This window comes from Copadichromis virginalis, linkage group LG5, assembly GCF_057382275.1.
Source record: "Copadichromis virginalis isolate Kocher_CV1m ecotype Utaka linkage group LG5, C_Virginalis_male_GT1.1, whole genome shotgun sequence".
Taxonomy (NCBI): Eukaryota; Metazoa; Chordata; class Actinopteri; order Cichliformes; family Cichlidae; genus Copadichromis; species Copadichromis virginalis.
Window position 1 is genome coordinate 34,159,419 of NC_140622.1, and position 16,288 is coordinate 34,175,706.

Consider the following 16,288-nt stretch of genomic DNA (forward strand, 5'->3'; position numbering starts at 1 on the left):
ATCCCTCTTAGTGCACTTCAGTAGTGCCATAAATCACAAAATGCTCCAAACCAGCAGGCTTTGTGGAGGTGGGATTTACAGCATGACTAAATTAGATTTTTAAGGTGGTTGTACGTTGTCTTACAATGCTATATGCATCGGTCACAGCTGTGCATTACCCTACGATATAACATGAATAATATAGACTAATTTTATTTATTTATTTATTTGTGAAAGATTTCCAAAGATTTTACCATGCTATTTATCTCATGGTAAAATTTGAAGTGACTGTAATAGACCACTCAGTCAAGAGGACTTTGTGGCAGTGCAAAATTTACAGCTTACTTTTCTAAATGTGATGAAGAACTCTGATTTGTCAGGTAGTTAACTGCCAGAGGAGACATTCCCATTTAGATATATTACCTCTAAACAGTTTCTCAATTAACTCTATGAAAAATATACTTGATATGAGACCCCAGCTGATACAGGATTCTCAAGACTGATATCGATATTAAGCAATTTAAAAATCCCATTATATCAGTCCATATTTTTTTATGTGAAGCTATTTAAGTTATTACTAAGATAATATAACAGTGCAGTTTTATAAATAAACTTATCATCACAACAAGTCCTAGGTTAATTAATTATGCTCTACTCCTCAGCTTGTTGTTGTGTTTGTGGCCACACCTTTTGGCAACAGGGAAGTTGCAGAATACCCCCTGGTGGACAAACTATGTAATGCAACACTCAGGACATGGTTGAAGGGTGTTTCTCCCATCTCGTCTTCACATCATTTATCAGTTGGTATAAATGGCAACACAAATATACTGACAAATAATAATATTTGTTTTGTAATATAGCAGTTGGACTACCTGATATACTACTAAATCGCTATACATTACTTTGTATTGCAAATGTTGAATTGACTTATTTTGCATCTTTTACCTTAATGTTTCCAAATTTTCTTCAACCACTGACAGTGGAGTGTTACGTTTCGGTGTTGTCAGTGTGTTGTTTTTGGCGTGACTGTTATGTGTTTCCTGTTTTACTTTGAAAGTCTGTGTTATCTTAGTCTTTTCAGTTTATGTTTCCCTGTCTCGTCAGTTCTGAGTTGCCCCAGCTGTTTCCCTCTTGTTGTCCATTTTCCTGATTCCTCCCTCTAGGTATTTAAACCCTGTGTTTCAGTGTGTCATGGTCGCGATCTCCCCCGTGTTGTAAATAGTTTGGTGTTTTGTTGTAAATAAATAGTTTGTTGTAAATAGATTAGTCGATACTTTCGTTTCGGGATTTTGGTGGTGAGCTTTAGTGGGGTTTTTTGTGTGTGTTTTTTTTTCTTTATTTTTACTTTTTTCGTGTTGCACTCCGGTTGCCTAGGCCGGGGTGTAACATGGAGGTACAGTAAAACCTGCTTTTCTTCCTTTGTTGAGCATAAGAAGTCATAACAACTACACCAAAGCAAAGCAATTCTGACATACGGTGTAAATGGGCATGTTGACATGCAATTATGCGTGATTGTGGATGATCATGCCACTTACCTCTGCTGTACTAATGTGTATAATAACATGTAATGATAAAAGACAAGGACCCCTGTGCTGAGACTCTAGAGAATCTTAATGTTTATTTATTTGTAGATAAAGGGCAGGGTTGGTAAAACAATAAATAACTGAAACAGCCCTGGTGAAACAGTACAAACAAAATACACCAGAGACATACTTTTACTCAAGCGGTGAGCTGCAGAACCAACAGCTGGTGCTGTGTTCACAGGCAATAAAACCCAACACAGAGTATTCTAAAGAGATAACACAGAGGGTTACATTCAGGGCATCACTCAGGTGGATAAGATAGTACTGATGGATCAATTTGTCTACTGATTGGCTACACTGACCTGCCCACCCCCCCAAGAGGAAATGTTGCCAAGAACAAAAAAACTAGATAACTCCAGTGACCCTTTGGGAGTCTGCAGTCTGATCAACACCATGGCCAACACTCATACCATGTTTTTATTTCCTTATATATATGAGATGGAAAACATGGCACATTGTTTATGTTTGGGAGCAAATGTATTTCCATTTATTCTTCTTTGTGTCTTGAAATATCTGTAGTAGTTTAATACTGAATGTTGAATACCGATCTAGATTGATATTAACACATGGGTCTGGGGGAAGATTTACAATATATGTTTTGAATTAGTGTTTTGTGGTAAAGATTGCAAATAAACAAACCACCCTCTTTCCTCCCTCCCAAGTTATAGAAGATAAGCCAGTTGGTAATCTAAATATTTCTTAATGTCACAAAATCCTGTGCAGACCAAAACAAAACAAAATGTCAAACTGTTTATTAATACTGTCTGACTTTCCAGCTCTGTCTGTGGCACTCCATAGTCCTTGTGTTTCTTGTAGATGATGCAGACCTTTAAAACTCATCAGGTCGCATTGTTTTTGTTTTGTTTTTTGAAAAACAAAACAAAAGGCCAAATCATTTCTTAAAATAGCTGGGTACTGCATTTTTGAGCAATTACAGCAACAGAGTTTATTATAATGAAGTAAGGGAGCATTAATGTGGCTTATTTTGTTGGGTTATTTTCTGCAACCAAAACAGGCTTAATACACCTTGGTACTTATTTGGCAGGTCTCTGGAAATCTATTCTCTAACACAATTTTCCCAAAGATATTCCTTAACTTTGCATTCTGATAAAGGTTATGAGTACTGGTCCAAAATTTCCCTGAGGTGACCCTTCATGCATTATCAGAAGGAACCGCTCTGATCAGGATAGAAATTTTCATCAAAGTAAAGGTGATCACTCGGCCCTGTACTTATTTGCAGTGACCCTTGCAGCGACCTCTCACTCCCTCAGACACACACACACTATAACAAAGTTACTGAATTCATCACTGTAGAGATCAAGGTTAGTTTAGTTTTTGATCAGAGATATCAAAGCTCTGTTTTATGTTATGGGATTTGCTGAATTTATAAATCTATAGAGAATCTCCAGTTTAATCCTTAAAAATAAAGATGCTCTGCTTCAAAATGTAAATGTGTGTTTTATCTGCAAGATGGATTCAATCAATGAAACCAAAACTATAAATGGGGAAAAACTGTTATACGAGGAAGTGTTCCACAACGAGACAAGGAAAAAGAGCAAATGAAGCAAACATATAATGATTGTTATCTACCAATAAAACCAATGATGATCTTTAATGATTATTTGTACTCTCAATGATTTTGCACTAGAAATATTTTTAGCCTTCAGTTGCTGCAGAAGCTCAATTAATAGCTCTGAAAATACCCACATTGACATCGTTAAGTTTATCTCTATACTAGGAGTGAGTGTTGTATAGGCACCTGCATCTCACACTAAGTAGCTGTTCTTCTATCACTTGTCTCGCTCATTACAGACATTTTAGTATTAAACTTCCCTATCAGCTCTGCTTCACAGGGAGTGAGAGTCTCACAGAATTTGTTTGAGGTTAAAGTATGACACTTGAGCTGCCTCTTCACTGGTGGGGAGCTTTGCAGTGTCCCTGTGGCAGCTGTGCAAAAACCACATGGGGCATGCTGCAGAATTATCAGTGTCCTGAGAGGGTTAGACTGCTTAGTGTGATCAAAGGATAAGGAGGGCATGAGTGACTGAAGAAAAAAAGTGAGACTTGTCTTTTATCTGGGAATGAAGGAGATGTAAAACTGATATTGATTAATGTTGAGAGGAGAGGGGAGGTAGAGCAGGGACCCATTTCGCTGGCTGTGTGTTTCGCCTCTGTATTAACGATGTGAGCGGAACAGCACAGAGAAAGTAATGCAGATAAACCGCGCATGTGCTCTCACATCCAACCATCTATTTTTATACTGCTCACCCTAAACAGCGTTCCAGGGTGACTAGGGGGGTTTTCAGCCTTCTCTGGGTAAGAGATGGGGAATATATTGGACAGCTTGCCCTTTTATTACAAAAAGGATTTTGTAAAAAGTAATTGAATTTATTGTGGAAATAGATTAAATTATTTTAGGAAGCAGAAAATCTCTGATCAGTGGTGTGATGGAGAGTTTAAATAGTTTAAAATTTAAAGCCTACCCTTGAGTTGATTCCAAGCGTGAGAACATGAAAAAGACGATACAACTAATACAACTATTAATCAGTAAATAGCAATTACATTTAATTAGTTAGAAATTTGACTGGGGTAGGTTTTGAAATCTGTTTGCTAATATGATGTAACCAAATAGGTTATTTGCATATACACTAATTGGCCACTTTAATAGGTGCACCTGAGTTGGACTCCACTTCAGCCTAATCCAGGTCAACCCCAATCCTGGACTGGGTTTGCCTCGAGAACTGCCCTAATTCTTCATATTCAACAAGGTGACAGGAAACATTGCTCTGAGATTCTGGTCCATATTGACATAATAGCATCACACAGTTGCTCCAGATTTGTCAACTGCACAACCATCCAGCAAATCTTTGTTTCACCACATCCCAATGCAGCTCACTATTAGATTAGATCTAGAGACTCTGGAGGCATTTTGAGGACAATGGATTCTTTGTCATGTTCAAGAGACACGTTTGAGATGAGCTTTGTGACATGGAACATTATCCAACTGCAAGCAGCCATCAGAAGATGGGTAGACTGCGGTCAAAAAGGGATAAACACAGACAATATTCAGGAAGGCTGTGGGGTTTAAACATTGTTCAGTTGGTTCTGAGGGGCTCAAAAGGTACCATTTGTTGGTTACACTGTTGTTTATTACATTGTTGTGACTTATCAATGGCTTTGTGGGTGATAAAACCAGCTGTGACATGTTTATTGAACATTAATACAGTATAGTTGTAAAATGATTATTTTTTTTTAAATCAGTGTTAATATTGAAATTACATTTGCTTGAAGTTGCATTTTAATTATTTGCTTCAATAACCAATTTTTTGAGTTTTCTTTTTTGAGTATTAATCCAATAACAGTTTTTTAAATGTGATATCATATTTGTTATCATTTTTGATATTTTTTTAATATACTTTAAATTACTATTTCTGTTTGACTGAAAACATACACACAACAGCACATTTTTAGTCCGACATGAATTGAGACTTTAGCTCTACAATCACGTATAGGAAAATTCACAGAAAATGTGAAATGAAGGTGCGTGACACATGTCAGCAGCGTCACATTAACTTAAAAGATGGTCCGATTGCCTCAGTGGATTGGATGGCCTGCAGCCGGTCGTAAGCTGAAAAATAGGTCAAAGGTTTTGTGCCCACACTGTCTGTCACATAATGTCTTGTGTTTCACCTCAGTGGAAGACACCCACACTCAGCTTCTGCTTTGCTTAATCTAAAAGGATTTCTCTGAAAGCAAAATGCCAGCTTGGAAAAGTTGTGCGAGAGTGCCAAAATGCCAATGAGGAGTTAGCTACAAAGAGAGACAGAAGGAAAAAGGGAAACTGTCTTATGGAGAAGAGACAATACAAAGTTAGTGTGGGTGGCCTGCCAAGACTGAGAGAGAAATATCACTCTCACACCCACTCTGGCTCACAGGATTCCCCACGGCATAAGCATGGCGGCCAAACTGTGACAATCTCTGTCCAATCAAGGCCCTGTGGCCCTTAATTACTGAGCCGTAACCTCCAACAATAATTCATGCATTTTCAAAAGCTCATGAGATAATCTGAGACTTAAAACCCCTTTGGTCTGCAGTGAGGAGCTGGAGATCTAGCAAATGAAAGATGGCTAACAGAAGGAGACCTTTGCTGATTTGGAGGCTAGCACTCTCTCGGATTGAAGTAGCTGCCGAAAATAGCTTGCACCTCAAGAGGATAGTTGTTGCATGATAATGTTTAGGAAAAAGTTTACTTGTGAAAGCTGTATATCGGCATGTCCAAAAGTATCAGATAACCACATAGTCACAAAAAACTGTTCTAGCCTGTATATGGTTGAGGTTTGTTAAGGTGGCTTTTAATATTGATATTGATCATTTGTAGTTCATTAGTTCACATCGGTTCTGACAGTATAATGTCTTTCTTGTTATTAAGCCGTATTTGTTTGAACAATTATATGAAGGGGAGGCACCAACTGTGGAATTTTCAACCAATACCAATGTTTTATATAAAAATTTTTTTTATTTTTTATGTTTAAGAAATTTTGTGACTTTAACTTGTTGTATTTGTGGCATCCTATTAGAGTACTACATTCGGATTCAGTGAGCTCTTTAAAACAACCTATTCTTTCACAAATGTTTAGAAAAACTGACTACATCCTTGGTGCTTGGTCTGTGGCAATGAGACTGAAAACACCTGATTTAAAAGATTAAGAGATGTTTAGTATAATGCAGGTCTGTCCATTTTTATTTTTGAAAATCATTCACTGCATTACAGTAAACTCTACTTTTAAATAGAGTCAGGTTTTGGCATGGCTTAGGTTTTGATTTAGTTACTCTCTGTCCTATGGCAAAATTGGTTTAACTTACTTTTTGTCATGTTTAAAAAGACTCTAGTTTACTAATGCATTAACCTAGAATTTAACCAAATTGCTTACTGAAATATACTGAAAAATATGGAAGTAAGTTAAGAAGCTCTATAGCATCAAGTATTTTTTTCAACCAACAATATGGAAATTATTGTGTGAGTATCAGCAGCTCATTCCCTGCTGTGTGCTTATTAACTTGCAAAGCCTAATTGAATTCTATGCAGCTCTATCATTAGCTTATCCCTAGTAATTAGTCTATTGTAAATCTTAATTGAACACACCTGCTTTTAATAATGGCTAATGCACATACAGGAGATTTACATAGAAACAGCTTTAAGACTTCATGCATGTGAGCAGACAGCCGAAGTTAGGATTGGCACGTTGTATCTCCTTAGACCCCACCTCCTCACAGCAATTAACAATCACAAAAACCTCTGGAACAACCTGAGCCAGGATTAATAAACTCCTATCACGAGTTATTACATTGAGCCCATAAGGGGATTATCCCTGTCCTGTGAATGGATGTCTCTATTTCCTGCTTCTTTGGGTCTTCTAAATTGAACCAGGCAATAAATACTGAATTCAGAGTTGGACACTCAGTCAAGAAGGTAAGGAATACAAAAAATTGATCAAATTGGAAGAACTGTTTAAAGCAACTAATGAAAAATAGCATGAGGCATATTTTTAAAATTTGTAGAATAGAAATGCAGGCCCAAAACATAATGCTCACGAAAATCACACAGATGGAACTCTACTACTCCTTCAGAAGATATAAGAAAGACTCTTCATTTTTAACAGATGAGATTTCCCAGAGGAGAAGACCTTGCACTCCAGATATTAGAATTGATTTGGTCCTCTGCAGCGATCCAGATATTTACTTTCTAGCTAATTGCAAGAGGCAACACCATTCAGTACATAAAAAATAAGACTCACTGAGGAGCAATGCATTTTCTTCTGTCTTTTGGACTGATGCCACACCCTTCGTTTAAAAGGTTTAGCTCATTCCAAGTAGCGTGAACACAATTGTCTTATCTAAAAGCTGCCATCCAGAGTGGGGATGACACAGAAGACAAGTGTTGAGAAGATAAGTTTTCCTGACTATTGGCACACATCAGTAGTATCTTCATCAAGTTACTTTATAAATTAGTTTCAAGATGGATTTTTTTTTTTTTTTGCTATAATTGTGCATATTAATTGTCTAGAACAGGCACTGAATATGCAACTTTATCATCGGCCTTCTTTAAACAAGTGTCAGAGACAAACTCACAAGTAGATAATTCTTTAAGCTGGATCCACTCATGGAAACCGCTCATGCCTTTAAATGAATACAGTTTTCTTAATTGCATGATGTGGCTGATAGAGCTACAGATTTTTTGCCTGATTGAGTCGTTTAAATCTACTTGTAAAATCTTTTTTCTGTCTCAAACATGATTGCTTGACTACATGGATACTAATACTGGACTCAACCTTGTCCTTGACATGGTGACCAAACCAAATGAATGACTGCAGATCATTACATATATCACTTACCACGATTTGAATTATTTCATGAATTCTTTTAACCAATTAATACTTATAAAACCACACACATGCATCTGTCTATGTCTTTCAGATCAGGAGCGAATCGGAAAGGACTCGCAATATGAGCAGGAAGGAAAGGTACAGTTTGTTATTGATGCCGTCTATGCAATGGCTCATGCCTTGCACAACATGCACAAGGAGCTGTGCCCGGGCAAGGTTGGTCTCTGCGCTAAAATGGACCCCATAAATGGCACTCATCTGCTGAAGCATATTCGTCGTCTCAACTTTTCAGGTCAGTTATAGACACTCAAATATACACTTTTAGGGTCATTTGGTATTAGTTTTGAATTGACAACATCTTATGTCAATTAAAGTTTATTAGAATAAGTTTTATGAATCAGTGATGGGTTACATCACGTGTTACAGGGCCCTTTTTGGCAGCTGTCATTCTCGTATTTAAGTGGCACATTCTGTTACCAAATGCAAGTTTTTATGTTAAAAGGCTAACTGGTAATTCGAAAAGCCTTTTTGAAAAACCCTTGTGGCAGAGCTGAAAGGGTTTTGAGAAGCAGGTGTTTTTTGAGAAACAAATGCTTTAGTGGTCCTCAACCGCCCGCTTATAAATGGTTAAAAAAAGAAGAAAAAAAGTGGTATGGAGAGAATGGACAGATCAATCCAGGTTTGAAGTCTTTGGATAAAAGGTCTGTGAGGCTGTGAATGCTAAAAAGAGATGATTCTTCTCTTCTTTCAATTGCAGAACAATGTTTTATATATGACTGCTATATATTTCCCACTGACTTTGTAGGAAACTCAATGCACATTTTCTACAAACTTCACATTTTTCATGTTAAATGTGAAGTTTTAAGGTTGAAAATGTGTGCTGTGAAAGATGCAAGCAATGTAGGATTACAAACATACATTGCTTATAGAAGTTCAATGGCCATCCGAGGTCTGTGTTTGAGGGTTAAAATGATAAGTACTTGACTTTCACATTATTAGAATTATTTTTTTTCGACACAACCATACAGTTTGAAGAACATTGTCTTACATTGAGATGCCATATATGGCTCCCGACCCAGCACACAACTTACTTTCCCCCCTCTACTGTATGACCTATTTCCCAACTCTTTATGTAGCATTACATTAAACCCAGTTATCAGTCAAGTTCACATTCATGACTGGCATATTAATAATTGACTGCTTTCACACAAAGAGCAGTGATCCAGAGTTTCATTATATAGTCAGCCTTTTTAAAGCAAAGCTGTTTAACGCAATTATAATTCTTTCATAGAGACTTGAGTATGCAGTGTTTGCACAGATAAATTATTCATTTGAACTCATGCTCTTCAAGCTAATTTGTCATTTTAATATCTAGTTATTACATTGGCAGAATGTCAATTTAATGTTTAATTCACATTTGGGAAGTAAATTTATATTTTTAATTTCAAAATAATTTTATTGGGTGATTCTGCAGGTTTTGGTATCATTAAACCTGCTTTTGAACATACAGTCAACATTTTGGGGTTATGACATAGTCTTTAGCTGCATTGCCCAAAGTCAGTTTTAGATGCATTGTTAAATCCATGTTTACAAGCTTGAAACAACCTACTTATAAAAAATAGCACTAGAGCACTACTAGGTTGCCACATAGACCCTAAGTGTGGCAATAAATGGGGACACTTTTTTTTTTTATTGGCCTAAAAAGCTTTTACTTAAGTGGTGTCAGTAATCACTACTGACTTCTGTGCTGAGTTATCTGGGCCAAAATGTTGCTTGTTAGAGTAAAGCAGTGTAAACTCCTGAAATCTGCTACCACTATTACAATGCCATAGTTGATGAATTGAAATCATAACTGAGCACAATTACGCCACTGATGGACATAAAGCTAGTTCCTTGTAATACTTCAGCAGGAGTCAGTGGTTTTTAGGCAACAAGCACCATGCCTGCGGCATTATTACCAAAGCAGGACTGTGTACAGTATTCAGTAAAATGTAATTTTTACTTTCGCAAATATTGTACTGTGCAAAAGTTTCAAGTCACCCCCCTTTACTTTTTTACAATTGTTTTACTTTCAAGGAAATAGATTTTCTTGTAATTCGTTAAAGTGGTTTTGAGCAATAGTTCTCCAGGTGTTCTTGAGGTCTATCAAAGTGTGAGGTTTTTGGTTTGTTTTTTTTTTTAGCTTTTTTTTGACATTGTCTGCTTTTTTTTAGTCATATTAAAATCATTCAAGCACTGAAAAGGAGTCATTAGCTGAAAACTTGGCATGGTTTGCAGTGTGTCCTTAAAAAAAGGGGGAAATTGGACAAATAGATGACAAAAGAAGTGGTCAGCCTAAAGAAAATTGATCTACAACAGTTGCACTGTATCTGAAACTTGTGTCCTTAACAAATTGGGGAAAAAAATCCAACAAAGATGTGACACAGGACCTGAGAAACGCATCTGGCCCTTGAGTTGATCCATCTATTTTTTCACCGAAGCCTAATCAGAAATGGTCTTAGTGGAAGAGTGGCTATCAAGAAGGCTTTCTTAAGGAGGAGAAACAGGGAGAAAAGGCTGACGAATGTCAAGTCACGCAAGAACTGGACTGGAAATCAATGTCTAAAAGTCTTATGGAGGGATGCATCCAAATGTAATATTTTTAAACTAAATCGTTATCAATATGTACGAGGTTAGGAGAGAGGTACATCACTGAGTGTCTGCAGCTATCTATAGAAGATGGTGAAGGTTCTGTCATGGTTTGGTAGTGCATTTCAGTAAATGGTGTTGGGGATCCTGTCAAAATTAATGGAATGATAAATGCAGGTCAGATTTTGATCCACCAAGCAATTTGATTGGCAGTGACCAAATTTTTAGATAAACTTTTCTATTTATTTCTACTTTTCTATTTTCTATAGCTTTTCTGGTCAGAGGGCCCGGTGGCGCCAGTGTCCGGCAGCCTCGCCTCTGTCAGTGTGCCCCAGGGTGGCTGTGGCTACAGTGTACCTTGCCATCACCTGTGTGTGAATGTGTGTGAATGGGTAGATGACTGGATGTGTAAAGTGCTTTGGGGTCCTTAGGGACTAGTAAAGCACTATATAAATACAGGCCATTTACCATTTTTACCATTTATCTGTCTATTTCGAACATCTGGGCGATCGTGGCTCAAGAGTGTGGAGTTCGCCTTGTAATTGGAAGGTTGCCGGTTCGAGCCCCGGCTCGGACAGTCTCGGTCGTTGTGTCCTTGGGCAAGACACTTCACCTACCGCCTACTGGTGTTGGCCAGAAGGGCTGATGGCGCAATATGGCAGCCTCGCTTCTGTCAGTGTACCCCAGGGCAGCTGTGGCTACAACTGTAGCTTGCCTCTACCAGTGTGTGAATGGGTGGATGACTGGGTGTGTAAAGCGCTTTGGGGTCCCTAGGGGGGACAGGTAAAAGCGCTATACAGACCATTTACCATGCAAATATAAATAAAATTACAAGCAAAGTTTTCATGAATATCACCATCTACACAACGTTTATGCTTGAAACCTTTTTCAGCATAATAATGATTCAAAACACGCTGCCAATGCAATACTTTGATAGATAACACATACAATGGACGTTATCACTCGTGGATTAGTCTCCCTAGAGCCCGGATCTCAGAATTGTTGAAGCAGTGTGGGTTCATGTTGAAAGAGAACAAAAGGCAGGCAATTCCTGAGGACAACTTCAAGGCAGCCTGCCTAAGAGAATTCAGGATCATTAGAATTGTAGACACTCTGTCTTTGTCTTAAATACAGTATATCTTGATATCTGGAGTACAAGGTCTTCTCCTCTGGGAAATACAGTAAGAAATGAGGAGTGATTCAAGAGTTTTGCACAAGAGCAACCTTTTTAAAATCTTATTATATAATTCCTCAACACAATTTTTAGCATCAGTTCAGCTCTTTTCACCCTATTTATGATATATTGATGTAAAGTACTGATTACAATCTCCTGGCTTAGTAGTAAATCAGGTGCCCTTAGCACTGCTCCACACCAGCTGAGCTGCTCAGGATCCAATAATGTTAGATAAAAACAACTCGCAACATGCAGTATGTTGTTGAAAGTGGTTCTCGTGATCTGATGTAAAACAGCTTCTGTAGTTTTCTTTTCATCCCAGACAAACAGGTTCTGATAGTTTCTGTCTAGACAAATCATGTTTATGTCATTGTCTAGACAGTGATGTGTCCAATTTCGTATGCTGTATATAGACCAGTAAGCCTGGAGGTTCAAAGGCAACCACTCTTGAATTTAATGCAACTTCTGTTTCTCCCTTTTAGAGCTGATGTTTGGATGCTCCTACAAGAAATGACATTTTCGACCATGGGAAACAAGACATTGAATTAAAATTGACATATTGAATATATAAGAACTGTATGATGGAATAGCATGTTAGTAATGTGTGTGCATTATAAGTGCATCCACAATCATTTCAAACATTTATTTAATTGGGCTGTTTGTAAAGTAATGATTGAGAGATGCTCTCTGTAAAAATTGGTTTCAACAGGGTTTTAGCCTGTGAGCAGGGACAGAAAACTCCTGTGCAGTAAGCACTTTTGAGCTGAATTTTGTTCTTAGCAGGGAGACTATATTCACACCATCAGACCAGAGGGGTTGCCTTGAGGTTACGCTACACTTCATCTAATTGCATCAGCTCACAGTAGTATATTGAACTTGTCCAGATACATAAAACAGCCCAACAGCTGAGACTGTACTTACTGGCCAGTGTACAAAAACTTCAAAGATAATATTTATCTCTGTGTTGGGATATTAGCATGTTACTCAGCAGTAAATACACTGAGCAGTTGTCCTGCTTCTTCCTACAAATTGACAGAAATGTATGTGAAAGTAGGTCATTCTTTGTTGTGATGAATCATTCTTGAGGCCGAGCCAGCAAGAATCTATTGTTACACATTTCTGTTTATTGTAAGCAGTTTCAGCAGATATCTTCTAAAAATAATTCTAATTTCTTCCTCTGCAGACCTGCATAGTTAAGTCCATACACAGCTCAAATGCACTCTGTCTTACATTACAGATGTTGAAACTGGTAAAGGTCAACAAGTTCCTTTAAATACAAAGATGTACTAAACCTGCTCCTCATGTGCCAGGAAAATACATAAATGCATCAATATCTGAGCAGACTGTCATGGGCTCAACAAGGGACACAGTAGCTGATGACAGATAACCTTTTAGAAAATATTAAAAGAAAAGTCAAAAAACATTTATTTCTATTGGTCTGTGGCGTCTGTGCTTTCTCGAAAAAGCTTTTATTCTTTTGTATTTTCCCACACAGATGTATCTGGGGATGTAACTGTGTCTCCTCTTTTGTAAATCACCAACTTCACAAGTGCTGATTATTGGTTCATTCAGTAGCAGCTGGAGCTGCAGCCCACAAAGCGAAAGAATCAAACACCTTCAATCTGTCTTTATCCACTGTTTGACACTTTAGAGCTTTCCTTTTCTTGCTCCTTTTCAGCAATGCATGTATCTAATGGTTGTTGAGGCTTCAGTGGGCCACAGTTGAATGGAGCTTCCTGTCAGTGTTTCATGGCTCTTGCAATCACATCAGGGGGAGGTGTTTTTGTTCTACCTCTGACTGAAAAGCAGTGGCCTTTCCACTGTCTTTCTCACCAGGGGACAGCAGTTATGAGTGTGGAATAAAGGCACGCTCTCAGGTTTTTCCATTTTTCCACACTTCTCTTTCTTCTCAAGGATGTGCAAGATCTTCATTGTTGCATAGCACAAAAGCTAATTCTATACTGACATATTTTTTTGCATGTGCAGTATGTCTGGGGTTTTTTTGTATTCGGCATCATACTCAATCATGTTATTGACAAAAGATCCCCCCATATCTTATAGGAACAGACATTATCTTAAAAAAAGATCTATTTATCATTCTCTACTATCAACTTCTGTCCCCTCAGATGAGCAGTACATCCTGTTGTTTACAGAGTCTGTGTCTAATACAGAAGCTATAACAGTAAAGAAAATGTTGAAATACCAGCTGGGGTTGTTATTTATCTTTATTTGAAACAACTTTAATTCTACCAGAAATAGGCCTTCTTTAATGCTAGTGCTTGTAACCGTTTGATGAACCGCTCTCATTTTAAAATCGTATTCAGGGTGACTGTAGGAGGTGTGACCTCGTGGCTATGGTGTGTTGCAGGTAATGTGGAAACACAGAGAATGACTGACCACCACTCAGTGTAGTGTGGACAGCGTCAAAGAGCTCGTAGTCAGAGCTAACCAGGCATGAGGAGCTACTGTCAGACTGTGTTTCTCCTCTGGAAAGATGGAGAGTGCGGTGGAGCTTTGTCAGCCAATGGAAACACATTTAAAGTCCTTTGAGAGTGTTCCTGTGCACGCACCTTAGTTGTACTATAGCTGAACTGCTTTTCAGACGAGAGTGGCTTTTCTGTGTTCTTGTTTGTAAGGCAGTGTCAGTACATGGCCACATAACACAATTTTGTCTCTTCATCAGCCCTAAATAATTTGTTACGCATTGGAAGTGCAGTGTTTACTTGTGTTTTTCTGGCTAGAACTGCTGAGTCAGCAGAAGACGATAAACTGAACAAACCAGTTTTAGAGCAGCGGGGTGTGGCAGTGGAAAGCTGGCAGATGTTGCTCGGAAACACAGACAGAGGGAGAGACTATGCTCGTGAAGAGAATCTCTGAAGTTGCTTTACACTGATGACTTTTCATTGTGAAAGTTTTGAAGTAGGATTCAAAAACACTTCTCATCATTCCATATGAAAGCACTGTTTTCATTCACTTACTATTCTAGTGAGTGTTTTTGGGTCTTTTTGCATCTTTCTGAGCCTAGATTAAATGAGTCAATACAACAATAGCAACACTTGCAGCACACTGAAAGCTCAAAAGGTATATTCATGCTTTTACATGCTTTTAAAACAGCTGCACGTCAGGTTGTATTGACAATATTTTATGGTGCTCCCAAATAAGGCAGAGACAGACTAAATGAAAGCTGTGTTTCTGTTTTGTAAAGAGAAAATGTTTAGTGTGATATAGCTGCTGTTGCACTGATGAAAATAGTGCTGTGAGATTCCACATTATGCTAAATTTACCATGCTAGCTCTAACATTACTGTTTTTTCACTCCTCTGATGCTTTTTGCTTGTCCTTCATTTGTTTGTGTTGGGTAATATTTAAATACTGGCTTTTATGTGACAATTTGCAGTGTTTTAAAATATCTACACTCTCTTAGCAGATCCAAAACCCAGATGTGTTGTGGTGATTTGAATATATACATTTTCACATATTATAGGGTTTTTAAAAGCAACCACTTGCATGCTTTCAGAACATTTTAGGGCCAGTTTAAGAGTACTTGCAGATAGTGAACGTGTATATGCTATGACTGAGCAATCATGTACAGGTCATGCCTGTGACTGAATGGCTTAAAGAGTGAAAGTGGATCCATGCCAAATTCGACATTGTGTCTGGGTACAGGTCATTAAGAGTTAATGACCAGCTGTCATGTTGTTGTCATTCACTGAGGTGTTCTGGTTGTGCATCGATGCAGAACAAGCACATGCTGGATTAATGATCATATCATGGCAATTATTAAAGAGTTTATGTATACATTTACTCGGGATTGTCACAACAGTGCAAGACAGAAAGAGGTCAAAATCATTAAATATTACATATAATTACTAGCACCTCATTAACCCCAAACGAGCAGCCTGAGGTACACACTTGTGCTACCCCCAGGCTACAGTTCACAGCACAATGGAGCCATGGAACAGTCCTCTGTGCAAATAAATCTTTCCTGGACTTGAGAGTTGACTATTTAGACAAGCAGTTTAGGGGATGAGAAATCTAATTTCTTAGCTGCAACTGAAAACTGACCATAGTGCCGCAAAATAAACTACCTTCCTGCACACTTAAGATTGTATTTCCCCATTTTTCTTTAATTTTGTTTCATTATAGAAAAATAAGTGGCCAATATTTTGTTAAATTTTGTTGATATCCTGTTCTAGTCCCAAAGTATTTGGCCCCCCATACTGCATTATTCTAGAAAAGCTATGTCTAGTTAGCATTTAGAAAGCTAGCGTTATATCATGTGATAGCAAGGTCATTTATAGTCATTTGAAAAGAAAAGTACACCACATGATTAAATAACTTGTGGAACCAACTTCATCAGCAATAAGTAATCTCTGTAAAATTACTGTACAACATCTTTACAATATCTGTAGAACATTGCTTAAGTTGATTTTGGTTTGCAGGCACTTGTTTATACAAATGTTTCTCAAGGGCCCACCACAGCGTTTCAGTCAGGTTGAATTGGGAGCTTTTGACTGGGTCAACACCTTGATTCTTTTCTTT

At 37.8% G+C, this 16,288-nt stretch overlaps 1 protein-coding gene across 1 annotated transcript in view; it reads left to right on the plus strand.

The window, feature by feature from the left end:
• The window catches only part of LOC146710164 (metabotropic glutamate receptor 4-like), a 171,537-nt gene that overhangs the window by 125,893 nt on the left and 29,356 nt on the right, over nucleotides 1-16,288 (plus strand). Inside the window, exon 6 of the mRNA XM_085457468.1 lies at nucleotides 8,037-8,237. Within this exon, the coding sequence (XP_085313594.1) occupies nucleotides 8,037-8,237 (201 nt within the window). The remainder of the gene's footprint in view (nucleotides 1-8,036; nucleotides 8,238-16,288) is intronic.